The 18,159-nt window shown below is 40.9% G+C and overlaps 1 protein-coding gene and 1 long non-coding RNA gene across 2 annotated transcripts in view; one reads left to right on the forward strand and one right to left on the reverse strand.

Annotated features, from left to right (window-relative positions):
- The window catches only part of LOC310986472 (guanine nucleotide-binding protein G(i) subunit alpha-2-like), a 94,121-nt gene extending 82,363 nt beyond the window's left edge, over nucleotides 1-11,758 (reverse strand). The window contains exon 1 of the mRNA XM_083972402.1: nucleotides 10,976-11,758. Coding sequence (XP_083828528.1) covers nucleotides 10,976-11,093 — 118 coding nt within the window. The 5' untranslated portion in view covers nucleotides 11,094-11,758. The remainder of the gene's footprint in view (nucleotides 1-10,975) is intronic.
- LOC310986485 overlaps nucleotides 1-18,159 on the forward strand; it is a 252,456-nt gene that overhangs the window by 118,296 nt on the left and 116,001 nt on the right. The gene's annotated exons all lie outside the window — the stretch shown is intronic.

Here is an 18,159-nt window from a genome sequence, read left to right on the forward strand (position 1 = left end):
TTATAGGTTATTATGTTGTTATAATAACATAATCCTCAAAAAGATGCTTCAACAAGCTGCCAGCCAAGAAACTTTCCATGGGAATTAACGGGAATAAACGGGAATATATGGGAATAAACGGGAATAAATCAGAAATGTACAAAATTGAAGGTTGGTTTTTGAAAGTGAAGTGTTTTCACTACATTTCCCATGAGCCTCCGTGCGCACAGTGAAATAATTGGACCGGCGTAAGACGGACGAAAGCGAAAACATTTGCCAAAAATGTTTTCATTGATCAAGAATGAAAGTCGGAGGTTGGAAGACGATCAGATACCGTCGTAGTTCCGACCATAAACCATAAACCGCGATTCGGCGGCGTTAGTTATTTTACTCAACATTCATGTTTTTCTTGTTCAGTAGAAGAACTGATTGTTCAAACAAGAATCAAAACTTGAAAAGCCCTTTTAATTGTATTATTTTGCACGGATGTCTGCTTATGACAAAACAAAATACTTACATATATATGTTTGGATATGATACAGCTTGTTTAAATTACCCCCAATTTCTAGTTAATTCCCATAAATTCCCAATAATTCCCATAAATTCCCATAATTCCCATAAATCCTGTGGAAAGTTTCCGGAAATTTACTGGAAATTTTGCAACCCTAAACAGTACTAACAGTCAGTGCAGAGCTGAGATCAGTGGTTGATCTCTGAGTCCTGCAGCAGCTCCACTACGACTCTACTACGACTACGAGGGAGGGAGGGGCCTTTGTCTCTGTGCTGCTGGTTTCAACATGTTCATGTGCTGAACAGCCTCAGAGCAGAGAGTGGTGGTGGTTGGGGGGGTGTAGGGGGTAGTAGTGTGTGGGGGGGTAGTAGTGGGGGGGTCAGGGCCCTGGGGAGCTGATGACAGGAAAGACAGGAAGACCTGATGAGGACGGAGAGGAAGTGGACTGAGCTCATTTCCTATAACGGCAAGAAGAAGGAAATGGACTGGAGGGAGGGGGGGGGGGGGGGGGGTAATGGTTTTACTGTAGCTGTGTGTATTTAATGATGATTTAATGACAGGCTCAGACAATGAAAGCTACCCCCCCCCCCCCTCTACTCCCTACAGGCACTTCAACGTACAAACAACAATATAGAGAGAGGAACTCTGACTTTTCTGTTGATGTGTGTGTGTGTGTGTGTGTGTGTGTGTGTGTGTGTGTGTGTGTGTGTGTGTGTGTGTGTGTGTGTGTGTGTGTGTGTGTGTGTGTGTGTGTGTGTGTGTGTGTGTGTGGAGGGGTGTGTGTGTGTGTGTGTGTGTGTGTGTGTGTGTGTGTGTGTGTGTGTGTGTGTGTGTGTGTGTGTGTGTGTGTGTGTGTGTGTGTGTGTAAAGGGGGGGTGTCGTGAACTTATGGAGTGAATTGTGTATTTTCAGAAGAGCAGTAGAAACAAACAGCTCCACAGGAGGAGGAGGAGACTAATCTCACATGAAGGAGAACACAGCTCCTATAGCTACATTAGCCTATATTATATTATAGTATATTTAAGCAATATATTGCTATATTGCGATATATTGCTTTTATAAAACGGTTACCAATAATGACAATATGAAAGAGGAATACGCAATCAATTTCATGTAGTTTTCTTCAAGCAGAATAAAAAGCTGTTCCCACCTCTCCAGACGTTAGCTCCAAGTAGCTCTGTCACTGCTCAGTCCCCTCTACCATTGTTAACCCTCTGGAGGTCAAAGTTCACCTTCAACATGTCAATTACACTACTTTACTACATTTTTAACATCGTAAAAACATCAGCTGTCTTTTGCTACGGACTGCAACAGTCCGTTGTCATGGATACATGACAACAACTTCCATTCATACCGGTCATACGTGCCTGAGGCCAGTGTTGCCAACTTGGCGACTTTGTCGCTAAATCTGGCGACTTTCCAACCCCTCTTGGTGACTTTTTTTGTCAAAAGCGACCAGCGACAAATCTAGCGACTTTTTCCTGCGATATTACAAACGTTTCTGGACCTGAAATCACGTTATCACAGCTGTTTCCAACGAGCAGCGGCGCTGCCGCGAGCACTCACTGGTAGTCAGCCTACACACAGTAGTGTCACGGAGCTGCCTCCACTGCGACTTTTACGACAGCCAATAGCGACTTTGCTTACTGAGGAGTTGGCAACACTGCCTGAGGCGGAGTGATAGCCTACGCTGTGATAAGGCTTTAGAATAGTAGCCGTGGTATATGCTCATTATACCACGGTTAACAACCAATCAGATCGCAGGATTTCACCTTTACGTTTTATAATACAATATATTATATTATTATGACGGAGTATTAGGGCCACATTGAGAAAAGAAAAACACACAGACTTCGAGAATAAAGTCGTAAATTACGAGAATAAAGTCGTTCCTGTGTGTCACATGATAATGTCACACTACATACACAACACACACACTACACACTACACACTCAGTCTGGCCAGTCCATATTGATCTGTGCTGCTGCTGCAGGAGAAACAGGAGGAGGAGCAGCTCCCTGTGGACTCTCTCTGTCTGCAGGAACCAGCCTTTAACTTCAGAGCATCAACACACACACACACACACACACACACACACACACACACACACACACACACACACACACACACACACACACACACACACACACACACACACACACACACACACACACACACACACACACACACACACACACACACACACTGACCTGTCGTCCACAGAGCTCTGCCACTGACTCTAATCAGACAGAGGAGGTCATCACCAGTAGTAAAACAACAGACTGAAGCTCCGTTTACATGACAACGACACAGTGTTTTATGGGATGTGCCTTTAGTTTAGAGGTCAACAGCGTTTTTGGGGCTTAAAAACATTTTTTAAAAAGTGAAACCAGCCTCCAGAGTGGAAAGGGATAGTTCAACATTTTGTCAAATTGTCCCATCGCCATAATCCCTATAGTCATAGCAGTAGGTTCGTTACCTTTAATTGTCGGTGCAAGCTGTTTTTAGAACGGCGGAGCAGAGCCGTGAGCTGCTCAGAGCTACGCTACGGAGGCTCATTATGGGATTTCTTGGTTTCCCTCATCAAACTCATCAAATACACAATCCAACAACTCCACAACGCTCTGGTGGACAAGTTGTGAGCTGCACATTCACCACGCTATGAGATAATAACACAACGTTACCACACAGAGTTGTTTTAGAGGGAAATTCAGAGACTGTTGATGAAAAACTGTCCCTGAAGGCAACGTGCATCAGTGGTTTTACATGAATTTCCCTCTAAAACAACTCTGTGTGGTAACGTTGTATGTTTGGCGTCCATACAACTTCACATTACACAAACTTTTGCGTAACCGTATGACACAGATTTCCTCCCAAAAAAAAGCTTGTCTGTCCAAACGCAGAATAAAAAGTGAGAACACAACGTTTCTGTTCAGATGTTTCAGCCTGAAGATGAGAAACCTTCAGTCGTATGGAGAGGAGATCAGAGGAGATCAATACTACTTCACTGTGTCTGCACCACTTCCTCCAACCTTCACACACACAGCCTGGTAGAATGAGACCTGGCTGCAGACTCTGTGTGTGTTTGGTTTCTGCTCCGTCAGAGACTCAGGTGGATCAGCTGGACGCTTCCACAGCAACAACTTCTACACTTCCAGGAAAACAATCTATTTCTGAGCTCAGCGGCTCTGAGCTCCGGTTTCACTAACACTGATAGAGACCAACACACGGGTCGGTCTGAACCAGCAGCTCTCAGCTTCTCATCCAGCTGGACTGAGTCTCTGTAGAAACAGAATATTAGAACATCCACTCAGCTCAGGGGTGTCAAACATGCGGCCCGTGGACCAAAACCGGCCCGCCAGAGGGTCCAATCTGGCCCACGGGATGAATTTGCCAAGTATGAAAATCATATTAAAGACAGAAGAGGCATAATATCGCTGAAAATGCACATGTTTTTCTCAGGAAATTTGTTTGTTCATAATATTTTTTGTCAAAGGATAAATAATATACTGTAAATATATCTGGTCTAATTACTATTACTATACTAATTACTCTAATATCTTAATAATGTACTTGTTTGCACTAGAACAAAAAGAAAAGTTTAGAGTTCTTGTTATTTATAGGTTATTATGCTCTTATTTTACCTGGTCTGGCCCACTTGAGATCAAATTGCGCTGAATGTGGCCCCTGAACTAAAATGAGTTTGACACCCCTGACTCAGCTCATCCTCCCTATATACACATACATTACATATATACATAATATACATATAAAACAATGTCTGCTCCTGTGCTGGGGGGAAGTCCAGTGTTTCCCTCCTCTCTGACCACAGCTTCACAGCTTCACAGCTTCAGGATGAGTGTCCGTCCTCACGCAGCTCAGCAGAGACCAGAGGGAAAGAGGAAGAGAAAACGACGGCTTCGTATCATGTGCTTTAGTTTTTTTTCGTTTTTGTCCGTGGGTTTATAAAAAGTCACAGTTGGTTCATGACACTGAGCCGCGTTACAGAGAAACGCTGTCCGGGTCGCCGTGCCAACATCACACAGAGAATCATAAAGATAATGTGTTGTGAGTCTGTTTCTTCTCCTGCAGCCTGAACATCATGAAGCTGCTGCTGCTGCTTCACTTCAGCTCTGACCAACGACGCTGTGATCATGAAGAGAAGCAGCTGCAGGCTCGGCACGATGTCGGCACGATGTCGGCACGGCGTCGGCACGATGTCGGCCTCACACTGCTGCAGGAAGCTGCTATCTGCTGGTACTTTTATATTTGTCTTATTTGTCATTTAATGGTCTTATTTTATAAAGTTATGGTTGGTAATCCTGCTAATCCTACTGGGTGAAATGGTCCTTCTATCCTGAGAGCAGTCAATACATTATTTATTCAGAAAAAGAAAGGATAATAATCAGAGCTCTGTGGCAGCTGCAGGACACAACTCTGACCAATCAGATGCCTTCATGTCTAGTTCTGTCTACAACCAATCAAGCTCTCTCCCTCCCGCTTGTGCAACCACAGTCTTCACCTACATCCGCAGAAATGTACATGTAGCTCTGGTAATGTGCAGAGAGGTGACGGCTTCAGAGAGACGTCTGAGGAACGGGGCTGGGACTTTGGAGAAACAGTTTTTCCAGAATCTCCAATCTTCAACGACCTTTAACTGTCTGATTGACTGTTTGATTGTTTGATTGATTGATTGCAAATCTGAGAAGTGCTGACAGAATCTCGTTGTACAATTGTACAATGACAATAAAGTCTTCTTGAGCAGCAGCTTCTTCTGGGTGAAGCAGCTTCCTGCAGCAGCAGCTTCATGCATGAAACTGCTGCTGCAGGAAGCTGCTTCACCCAGAAGCTTCATGCAGCTTCATGCAGGAGGAAGCTGCTGCATGAAGCTGCATGAGGAGCTGTGTGTGTGTGTGTGTGTGTGTGTGTGTGTGTGTGTGTGTGTGTGTGTGTGTGTGTGTGTGTGTGTGTGTGTGTGTGTGTGTGTGTGTTTGTGTGTGTGCATGCGTGTGTGTGATTCGAGTCATGAAGCAGCAGTTACAGACTTACTACATCATGATGTAAAACACGTTTCCTCTGTGCTCAATGCAGGTGAAGAACAGCGCTGTTACCTCAGCTGCTCACCACACACACACACACACACACACACACACACACACACACACACACACACACACACACACACACACACACACACACACACACACACACACACACACACACACACACACACACACACACACACACACACACACACACACACCAGTTGCTGCTCCAGTAGAAACACCATCAGCGTTTCTCAGCTCCGCTCCAATAAAACTGTCTGTTTCCCTCCATTCATCACCACCACCACCTCACACTCACCTCCACCACCACGCTGCTCATTTGCATATTTTACACTCAAACGTTTCTAGACATCTATATGTGTGTGTGACTGTGTATTTGTGTGTGTGTGAGAGAGAGTGTGTGTGAGTGTGTGTGTGTGTGCAGGAAGTAGACGATGTCCCCAGGCTGCATGCATTCACCACACCAGTGTATTTACATAACGGAATTGCCTGTCAAGCTCTGAGCAAATGTGTTTATGTACAATTAATACTGAAGAGTGAGTGTGTGTACGTGTGTGTACGTGTGTGTGTGTGTGTGTGTACGTGTGTGTGTGTGTGAGTGAGTGTGTGTGTGTGTGTACGTGTGTGTGTCTGAGTGTGTACGTGCATGCCAGCAGTGAATCATGCAGAGATATTTCCTACTAGCAGTCAGACTGCTGTTCTGTTCTCACAGTGGAAGTTGAGCTGCTGCCAAAAGGAACTCTCGTTTGTGCTGAGCAGAAAAATGAAAAACTAAAAGAAAAGAGAGGAGCGGAGAGAAGAGAAGAGAGAGAAGAGGAGAGGAGAGGACAGAAGAGTGAAAAGTGTTGTGGTGTGGACGTAGAGGAGATTAGAGGCTGTGAATGAATGAGTGCTTCTTGTTAATGAGAGTTTAAGCCTCGACAGTGTCAAGTCTCTGACACATTAACTAATGACTTTCTGCAGCAACAACAACACAAAGCTGCTCCAACGCTGCTGCACAATGCAACAACTCTACATCTTACTGAGAATATTTGTCTTATTTCTAGTCAAAACTAATCTCATTCTATTTAAAATAAGACTCATCACATTAAAAAGCAGCTTGTTTTTAGACACTTTTTACTTCTTTCAAGCAGATTTTCAGTTGAAATAAGTAGAAAAATCTGATAGTGGAGCAAGTTTTTCTTTCTTATTACAAGCACAAAAAAACCTGCTTTCACTGGCAGATTTTTCTACTTATTTCAAGTGAAAATGATCTAAAAACAAGTTAATTTTTAGGTGATGAGTCTTATTTTAAGTGGAAAGAGATTAGTTTTGACTAGAAATGAGACATTTTGACAAGAAATCAGTCAAATATTCTTGGAAAGGTTTAGAGTTTTTGCAGTGCAAGCCACAGGTTCACCACCACAGATCATACAAGATGAAGATCTGATGAAGATCTCTGTGCTTCCACTTCCTCTGCACAAACCCAGAATTCAGCCTGAGCCACGTCCTGCAGCCTGAAGCCGACGTGAGGACATGAAGACATGAGATGAAGACGTGTGATGAAGGAAGCAGTGTGACTTGTCTCAGCTGTTCCAGCGCTGGAGAACAAAGCTGCAGGTGAGATGTAACACCTCTGAAGGACGTCACACCTCTGTCTCTAAACACAACGCTGCTGCTGCTGCTCAACACACACACACACAGACACACACCGAGCTCTGGCTGCACAACAACCAACACAACCCCATCAATAATCCTTTATATATATATATAAATATCTAACACTATACAGAAGCAGAGAATGTCCAGCTGCAGCCGTCACACTGCATAAACTCTAAATCTTTCCAAGAATATTTGTCTTATTTCTTGTCAAAATGTCTCATTTCTAGACAAAACTAATCTCTTTCCACTTTAAATAAGACTCATCACCTAAATATTAGTTGTTTGGTCAATACAATGTAAAAAAAAAAAAAAAAATGTTGAAGGAACAAAGAAACCAGAAATATTCACATTTAAGAAGCTGAAATCAGAGAAGTTGGACTTTTTTTCTTTAAAAAAAACCGACTCAAACTGATTATTAGATTATCAGAATAGTTGGGGATTAAAGCAGAAGTAAGCGATATGTTTGTGTTAATATAAGTCTTAAATAGTTCTATCTTCCGACAGCAATCACTTCTATAGAGTGTTTGGTCTGAAACACGGGTCTGTCAGTCACTCTGCTCTGCTCTGAGCCCAGGAGAAAACTTTCCTTGTATCCTACAACCTTTATCCAATGAGGAGAGAGAACGGCATAAAGGGGCAGTCCTCTCTGTGTGTGCAGCCAAGGGATGCGCGTGAATGTGGTGACGTAGGGACGAGGGCGGGGGCTGCTAACTCCATCTGCTGACAGGAAGTTAGACAAAACCACCGGATCGCTTACTTCTGATTTAATATAATAATCAATTATTGTTCGATTAATCGATTAATCGCTGTGGCTCTATCAGTATAACACACAGTGCTAAACCTCTGAGCTTCATCATTCCTCCTCCTCCTCCAGTTTTCCAGGCGACAGTGAAGGGGTCGTGACATCACAGCGAGTCGTCTGCTCTCCTGTAATTCAGCTCAGCCCTCACACACAGCAGCAGCTGTAATTACTGATCTGGGAGCTGCTGTTCAGGCCGAGCTCACTGTGCAATTAGCTCCAGACCAGGAACCAGAGGAACCAGCCGCTCTTCAAAGACCCAGCGCCCCCCCGCCCCCCGACCCGACCCGACCCGACCCGAGCCGACCCGGTCCCACCAGAACTTTCTGCTCTGTGTCTGTCAGGTGACAAGCTGTCACTGTCACAATCAATCAATCAATCAGCTTTATTTATATAGCACATTTAAAAAACCACAGGGGAAGCCAAAGTGCTTTACATTGGGACATAATAAAGATGAAGGTAAAAGACATAAGCACATAAACACAAAGTCACTTTAAAAACAGACAAACAGACCAGCTCACTGCAGGTGCTTTTATAGGGAGTGACAGATAAAAAATTAAATGAAGGTGAGTTAAAAGCAAGAGAGTAAAAGTGTGTTATTACAGTAAAAGAGATTTAAAAACAGGAAGCGAGGAAGCTGCCTGTCTAACATTCAAGGGTACAGTAGCTCATTCCAGAGCAGCGGGGTGCAGCAGCGGCTAATGCTCTGTCACCTCTGAGCTTCACCGCGCGGCCCTGAACGCATCACCAGCTGCACCAGAGGAGGTTGATACGTCCAATAACACTAACTACACTAACTACACTCTGAATGGGAGTTCATGAGTGGGAATCTTTTACTATCTCACGATTAGATTTGATTTTGATTTTTGGGGCTACGATTCAATTCAAAGTCGATTTTCGATTCAAAAGGATTTGATTCCTAATGATTTCTGCTTCAGTCTATCGTTGTGCAAAGGATCCTCATGATCTACTCCAGTCTGCTACAAGACAGAATGACTGAAGTGTCTTTTTCACATTTATTGAGTTTTAAACATTTATCCATGCTTAGATGAAATTGTTGAAACTGTTGCATAAAAGCAATATCACATATTGCTTAAATAACAAAATTAAAAGTGCCTCTTTATTAAATAAATAGTGCAGTTAAACATGCTGCCTTTTAAATTCTAAGGATTTGGAGGCCGACAGCAGCAGATTTGTTTCATTGTTTTATTTTTTTAAATCTATTTTTGGACATTTTATATCGATTCTGAATCACATTCAATGAGAATTGTGATTCTTGTGTGAATTGATTTTTTGGCACACTGCTAATTAACATCCGAACATCTGGACTGAACCTGAACTCATCACTGGAGCTGTGAGGCGTTCAGGAACCTGAAGACTCTCTGATCGCTCCAATACAAGAAGGAAACTCAAGTTTAAAGTATCGTAACAGTAGTTCTGCCTCTGTGTGTGTGTGTGTGTGTGTGTGTGTGTGTGTGCGTGTGCGTGTGCGTGTGCGTGTGCGTGTGCGTGTGCGTGTGCGTGTGCGTGTGTGTGTGTGTGTGTGTGTGTTGTGGTCAGTGCTGGGAACAGTCAGGGCTGTTCACCCTCTGTCCAAACAGCAGCCCACTCATTATCAACCAGACTGTGTGTGTGTGTGTGTGTGTGTGTGTGTGTGTGTGTGTGTGTGTGTGTGTGTGTGTGTGTGTGTGTGTGTGTGTGTGTGTGTGTGTGTGTGTGTGTGAAACCAGTCCAAACACCAGAACCAACAGCACCAGAACCAGAGCTCAACCCTCTCTACAGTCTGAATGTTCTGCTCCAAACCTTCACACAAACATCCCAAACAAATCATGTGTGTGTGTGTGTGTGGTTTACTGGGAACCACACACACACACAAACACACACAAGCACAAACACACACACACAGACACACACTGGTCCATCTGCTGCCACGTTAGAGAGCAGAGGAGGAAACACGATGGAGCTCCAGAACCAGAACCAGAGGAGCCGAGGCCTCGGTCAAAACCGGGAAACACAGGTCACTAGGCTACTACACACACACACACACTCTGATTGCACACACACACACGCGCTGAACACACACACACACTGATTGCACTCCCACACTGATTGCACATGCATACACACACACAGTTTGCCTCTTACACTGCAAAAACTCAAAATCTCACCAAGAATATTTGTCTCATTTCTAGTCAAAACAAATCTAATTATAACTAAAACTAAAAATATATTTATACATATACATAGGCTATATAGTTATACATAAAAAGCAGCTTGTTTTTAGACACTTTTTACTTCTTTCAAGCAGATTTTCACTTGAAATAAGTAGAAAAATCTGTTAGTGGGGCAAGTCTTTCTTTCTTATTTTTTTTTTCTACTTATTTCAATTGTAAATTTGTTTGAAACAAATGAAATCATTCATTTTTAGGTGATGAGTCTTATTTTAAGTGGAAAGAGATTAGTTTTGACTAGAAATGAGACATTTTGACAAGAAATAAGACAAATATTCTTGGAAAGATCTTACCAAGAATAATATTTGTCTTATTTCTAGTCAAAATGTAATTTCTAATTTCAAAACAAATCTCATTATACTTAAATTAGACTTGTAGCTTATTTTTAGACACTTTCTTTTACTTATTTCAAGCACATTTTCATTTAAAATTGATACTGATAGTGGAGCAAGATTTTCTTTCTTGTGTGGATTATATATTATATTATATAAAAACAAGTTAATTTGTATGTGATGAGTCTTATTTAAAGTGGAAAGAGATTAGTTTTGACTATAAATTAGACAAATATTCTTGGAGTTTTTGCAGTGTAGCTACTGTATAAACTAGTGGTGAAGTCAAACGCACAGCTGGATGTTGGTGTGATCAGTGTGTGTGTGTGTGTGTGTGTGTGTGTGTGTGTGTGTGTGTGTGTGTGTGTGTGTGTGTGTGTGTGTGTGTGTGTGTGTGTGTGTGTGTGTGTGTTACTGACCCAGCAGCAGCAGCTTGACCTCCCTGGCCGCCTTCTCTCCGTCCTCTCGCAGGTTCTTGTCGATCATCTTGCTCCGCTCCGCCGCGGCTTTGTCTTCCTGACTCACCGTGCAGCCCATGGTTCCCAGAGCGCGCTTCAGGTCTGCTGCTGGCTGGGCGACACCGAGGAGAACTAATACAACTACACAACTCCTTCACAACACCGGTACCGAAGCCCTGAGCCTCAGAGCTGCAGCAGCGACGCAACACAACACGGCGCAAGTTGCAGTCAACACAACTTCCCCTTTACGCACTTTACGCACCAGCCAACCAGCAGAACCGTTTATTCCTCCTTCGCTCTGTTTCCGCAGGTTTCGTCCAACTTGTTGTGTTTTAATCCAGAGAGCGAAGAGAAAACAGGTCAAAGGAAACTTTCTGTGTGTGTCCTTGTCCGTGTGTGTATATGTGTGTATGTGTATGTGTGTGTGTGCGCTTCAGTCCGTCCTTCCTCCAAGTCCGAACATCGGGAAAAGAAACAAAAACAAAAAGTATCCAGCTGTTGGCGCAGCTCCCAGTCTCTCTGTCTCAGTTAGTTAATAGTTAATTATTAGTTATTAGTTGGTTAGTTAATGAGTTAATAATCCCTTCTTCTCCTTCTTCTGTGTGTGTAGTTCTTCTGATCCTCTCGCTGCGTCTCCACGTTGAGGTTTGTCACGTTTGGAGCCGTTTGAAGCCACACCCGGAGCAGCCGCCGTAGAGTCAACTTCTCCTCCGACCGAGCAACAACCACACTAACACACTAACACACACTGACTGACACACACTGACTGACACACACACACTCACACAGCCCCGTCACCGTCACCTCCGAGCAGCAGCAGCAGCAGCAGAGCTCTGCCCACCTTCACCGCCCATCCCGCGTTGCTTCATGGGAAATGTAGGAAGTTAACCCAAGAGAAATAATAACATGGTGCTTTTTTCTTTCTTTTTTTTTTTTTTTTTTAACTTTCTTTATTAAACATGTAAACATGAAGAACAAATACAATGACATACTAATTTCTGTCCATATGTGCAAATCAAATCACAGTGAAAGAAAAATCACACCTGCATTACATAGGAAATCAAAAATATTTTCTATAAAGGCTGAGTACCAGAGCCTATAGAGAGTATAAAGATTAATACATGAAATAAATAAAAGAAGTAATCAAAAGGAAAAAATAAATAAAATACAAATAAAAAATACAAGGGGTTCATCACAATTGAAGCATTTCCATAAGTGTATACAGTTTCTTAGCTTGGGCATTATCTATTTTTTTCAGACATCTTTGAAACAGAGAGAGCTCATTTTTAAGAGCCGACCATGAGGGGGAGAACTTAGCAAACCAACATTTATGTATGCAAATTTTTTACATATGATACCATTTTTTACATATGATACCATATCCATAAATCATCAGTGTATAGGCTGTATGTGGGTACAAATAAAGACTCTGCATTCAAAATATGACTGAATGAAAGATGAGATAAAATCAAACCACTGACCACAGTACCTAAAAGTAAAAACAGACAGACTCTATGAATATGTAAATGTTTGATTACAGGTGTTGAATTCTGTCCTGTGCATCATTTTATACTACACTAAAGGTTTAGCTTGATACTATTACTGTAATATCTGTGGAAACTTTAGGATCCCTATGAGAGTTAGAAATCAATATATGCAAGTTTGAACTCAGTCATAACTCAATGCTAAGAGGAAATACTCTGGAAAACCTTTACAGAAATCAAAGACAAAATAAAATTCTTTCTAAAACTCCAACAACTCCAAAATATGAAAAGAACATTTGTGTTGGATGTAAACCTCCAGCTGTGGCTTCACTTTATTTCAACAGCTGCTGGTTTCTGGAAACAACCGAGGCCACAGAACATAAAGATTTAAATACGTCAACTGAGTGAAGTCAGACGTTAAAATCTGGTCCAATATAAATCTGGAAGATTAATAACAACTTTAGAATAAGACTCAGTAAAAAGCTGACAGGATGCAGCTGCAGACTCAGTCCACAGCTCGACGGCGCCACCTGCTGGACTGAGGTGGACCAGAGAACATCAACATGTTGTTGTCCAACAGAGACAATAAACTGTTTAATTAATGTGAAATATAATTTTATCCATCTGTGTTTAAATAAACTTTTTAAATATCTCTCATAACTTAAAGGGATAGTAGCATTTTTTTTAAAGTGGGGTTGTATGATCTACAAATAGCCCCTAAGTACTTTAATTGCAGTAGAAGACTCTCTGCACTCCTCCCGTTAGCAACACCAGCCCATAATAGCCCTGCCCAGAGATTTACAACATACAGTGTTGTGAACAGACCCAAAGAAACGGCCTATTTTCACGGCCTAAAAGAGGTTTTACCTGAAAAAAAATACACAGTTCCATTGTTCACTATAATATAATTTTTTATATGTATTGTGTATTTTTTTTCAGGTAAAACCTCTTTTAGGCCGTGAAAATAGGCCGTTTCTTTGTCTCTGTTCACAACACTGTATGTTGTAAATCTCTGGGCAGGGCTATTATGGGCTGGCGTTGCTAACGGGAGGAGTGCAGAGAGTCTTCTACTGCAATTAAAGTACTTAGGGGCTATTTGGAGATCATACAACCACACTTTTAAAAAAATGATACTATCCCTTTAAGTTGTCTTCATTCTCAATAGCAGGACACTGTAGGCCTACTTGAAGCTGGTTATTTATTTACTTTAGTTAGTTAACTTTTCTTTATTTTAATGTATCTTATTTCATTTAAATGCATTAAATTAAATCTTAGGAAATATTTTAAAATCTTTGTAATAGAAACCTGGGCACTTTAATATGTTTTACCGTATTTTGTATCTGTAAATGACGTAGTTTTTCTTTTTTCACCTGAAACGCCCTTTAGTTACACAGTCAGAGAACTTCTGGCTCTGACACAGTGTAATATTTCTAGTTTAACCATGTTGAGCTATACAGTCTGAATGAGTTTGTTCTGATTAGTTCTTTAATTTCACCAGCAGGGTGACCGCCACGCCCTGATCTGCGGGCTGCAGCAGGGGCTTCTCTCTCTGCTCAGGGACATTTGCATATTATTATTTCCCTCACACTGTTTTTCTATTGAAGTTCACTTAAGTTTATCTATAATAAATAATACATTTTATGTATAACACACTTTTACAAGTTCTCAAAGACGCTTACTCAAGCAAAAAATATATAATACAGAACAATGTGCTAATCAAAGAAGAGATAGAATGAAATGAAACAGATAACTTGACTGGTTTGTTGTGTTTCTCACTCTATACTCAAATGTGGAATAAATGTCATTCACTCTTTGCAATGAAACACTCCGTTTCTTAACAGATTTTACATCAAAAAAAGCTTTTTGTTTTCAGGATAAGTCCTGTTCAGTGATGCCAAAATGCATTGGAATTTAAAAACAACAACAAAAATCTATTTCATTGTAATGTTTTCAGAAGAAATTATATATTTTTTTCCATTAAATTAAATCCACTTTAGGTAGCCTAGATCAACTATTTAATATAGATTATTCTTTTGTGGTTGAACCATTTGACAAGTTCTGTTATTCATTTATTTTTGTTAAATTAAAACTTTATTTTTTTACTGGATGTCATTTACAGATGGTCAGTGTCTCCCTGAGCCGTGGCGTCCTCTGCTGGTGGAGCAGGAAACTTCACCTTCTGACCTTCAGCTTCACTGATCCCTGGAGGGAAGAAGCTTCATGCTTCATCAACAATTGAATTTAATTCAGGTGTAATAAAACTTTAAATTTGAAACTAACTAACTAATAAAGTGTTAAAAGTGTAACTTGTTTCAAAAGGTGGTATTTGGCTGAGATGCTGATTTAGTTGCAGTTTTACAGCCGTCCAGTAGGAAAAACAAGACATCTGAATCTGCAGAGACAGATTACTGTATTATTGGCAGGACATGACTCCAAAAAACATGTGAGAAGTGTTTTAATCAATCAATCAATCAATCAATCAATCAATCAATCAATCAATCAATCAATCAATCAATCAATCAATCAATCAATCAATCAACCAACCAATCAATCAATAAATCAATCAATCAATCAATCAATCAATCAATCAATCAATCAATCAATCAATCAATCAATCAGCTTAATTATGTTTTAATGACATATCCTAATGTCTCTAGTGATTACCATCATTTTCATGTTGAGTGTCCAGTTGGGACATGTGCACTGCAAAAACTCTAAATCTTTCCAAGAATATTTGTCTTATTTCTTGTGAAAATGTCTCATTTCTAGTCAAAAGTAATCTCTTTCCACTTTAAATAAGACTCATCACCTAAAAAATTAACTTGTTTTTAGATCATTTTCACTTGTTTCTAACAAATTTTCACTTGAAATAAGTATCTGCCAGTGAAAGCAAGTTTTTTGTGCTGTAATAAGAAAGAAAAACTTGCTCCACTGTCAGATTTTTTTTGAGTGAAAATAAAATCTGCTTGAAAGACGTAAAAAGTGTCTAAAAACAAGCGTGAGTGAATCTGTTGGCAGTGCAAACTGGATTTATACACACATGCCATCCCACCTCCTTTACTACTTGTACGTGGGGAACTAAACATCATGTCTAGTTCACGGGAGGAGAAGAAAATCATTTAGCATGAAGGTCTTATTTGTTAGTGATCTAGCGTTAATTAAGGCCATGTTTAGAGTGCAGGAATGTGCTGAATATATGTGTATGTGTCATATGTTTGGTTTGCGTGGGAAGTGTGTTTAAGGGCTTTGACAGTCTGTCTCTATCATTTTTACACTACTAGGCCAAGGACATTTTATTTATTTATTTATTCTATATCACATGGACTGATTGTATTATGTGGATATCCAGAACATAAACATGAGTTCATATCTTTACATATGTCTCTAACTGGGCTTGGGAATCTGATGGTAAAATAGGCTACATATTCCAAAGGAAGGTGGTGATATAATAGGTAGCTATTAGTGGAATACTAATAGCTATATTGTGATTTAAAAAAAAGAAAAAGGAAAACTGTCTCTGAACACACAATGCAACGCAGAATACAGTGGCCGCCAGTAACACAATTTTACAGTAATGCAACCTAAAGGAATAAACATTGGTTGGAAACTTAAAAGGATAGTTCACTCAAAATTGAAATTTCACTCATTATCTAACTACGCACCCTCATGTGGACTAAGGGCTGGGAGAAGTTTCAGAGTCCCCCGTGGCTTCTCTGAGTTACAGGGGGTCTCGGTGCAGCACTGCATGTCCATATGACCAAGGCCGGATTAACCATATGGGCAATTGGGCAATTGGGCAATAGGGCAGTGAGGGCATAAGCAAAATATCTGATTATCTCTCGCTTATAAGTTAAACTGTCCACCGGAGCCGCTGCGCTGCACCGTCTATGCACCGCACAGAAAACCCTGCACCTGCCTGTGACTGTAGCGCTCCCACTTAGTTTCTCCATCTTTGCATTTTTTGAGTTGACGTCACACTCCCCGCTCAGTGCACGTTGATTTGCGTCACCTTTGACCAGCCTTCACGGGCTGACCAATGAGGAGAGGGTCTCAGCTCATGTCACAGGCTACCGAAAATAGGTAATTTCTTCACTTAACGTTAACGTTACCAACTCTTGAATGTAGCCACTCACCTCAGATAGCCCAACTCTGAAACATCCCAGAAAGACATTACTATCCCATCACAGAGAGAAACTAACACTTTGTCCTTGTTGTGATGATTTCTTTACTAAAATAACCGGTCAGAGATATTGTGGACATCACCACTGCACTGCTCCACCGTTTATTTCTGTAAAGAAATCATCACAACAAGGACAAAGTGTTAGTTTCTCTCTGTGATGGGATAGTAATGTCTTTCTGGGATGTTTCAGAGTTGGGCTATCTGAGGTGAGTGGCTACATGCAAAAACACAAAGTTTATACTGTTTCTACTCTACACTATATGAGTTCAGTGGTGTCTCTAAGGATTCCAGTCATGGACCAGAGATATCTGATTGTTTGCAACACTGGGTGACCATCAGGACAACGATTTAGGGGTCAAAAATGACCAGAATTTTCCTTTAACCCTGGACAGGATTGATCTGAATCCAGTAAAAGGCTCCGCCCACCGGCCAATCACCTGTTCAGGAAACAGGAAATCCTATAGTACCAGTGGTGGATTAACAACTAATTACTGTTATCAGAGTAAATAAAAGAAGTGAAGCCCAAGTTTATGATACATGATAGATTATGAAAACATATTATAACAGGGTTCCTACAGCTTAAGCCAAGTTCAATTTAAGACTTTTTAAGACGTTTACAGGGTCTCTGCAGGTTTCACCAGCTCAAATTTAAGACTTTTTAAGACCATTATGGATGAAATTTAAGACCTATCATGACAAATAAAAAACGTACAAAAGAAATGCGGAGTCACAAAATTAGAAATTGATTGCAATATATAAGTTGCGTGTTAGGCTTGTTTGTAGTTGAAAATACATTCAATAAAGCACAATTAAGTGTCACAGGAGCATTTTATTGAGCATCTGCGGTAGCGAGGGCTCTACCATAACATTTTTACCAAGCAGCACGCCTAAAGTGAACTATTTGGGGGCACAAAAAGAAATTGGGGAGCGAAATTAAAGATGTTTATGTAACACATTATTTATTTAATTCACTGGCAACCAACAGGCAGATGGCTTTAAGCCTTGAATAATGTTAAGGGTCAAACGTGACCCAGTTTAACATTGGAGAACAGTAAAAACACCAACACTTCACCTTCTAATGTGACCGAGAATAGACAAACATGGAAATATTTCAATTTAATCAACAGACACAAGCCACAACCTGTTCTGTATTATGACCAACACAATATCTGACACATGAAGTAAATACATTGGCCTTTGGTCACTCCTATATATTATGGTATTAAACTACATCTTTTTATTTAACTGGGCTAGTTAAAGCAGAAGTGAGTGATATATTTGTGTTAATATAAGTCTTAAATAGTTATATCTTCCGACAGCAATCACTTACATAGAGTGTTTGGACTGAAACACGGGTCTCTCAGTCCCTCTGCTCTGCTCTGAGCCGAAGAGAAAACTTTTATCGTATCCTACAGTTTTTATCCAATGAGGAGAGAGAACGGCATGCAGGGCTGTGTGTGCAGCCAAGGAACGCCGTGAAT

Source organism: Trachurus trachurus (genome assembly GCF_905171665.1).
Source record: "Trachurus trachurus genome assembly, chromosome: 5".
In the NCBI taxonomy this organism is placed as follows: Eukaryota; Metazoa; Chordata; class Actinopteri; order Carangiformes; family Carangidae; genus Trachurus; species Trachurus trachurus.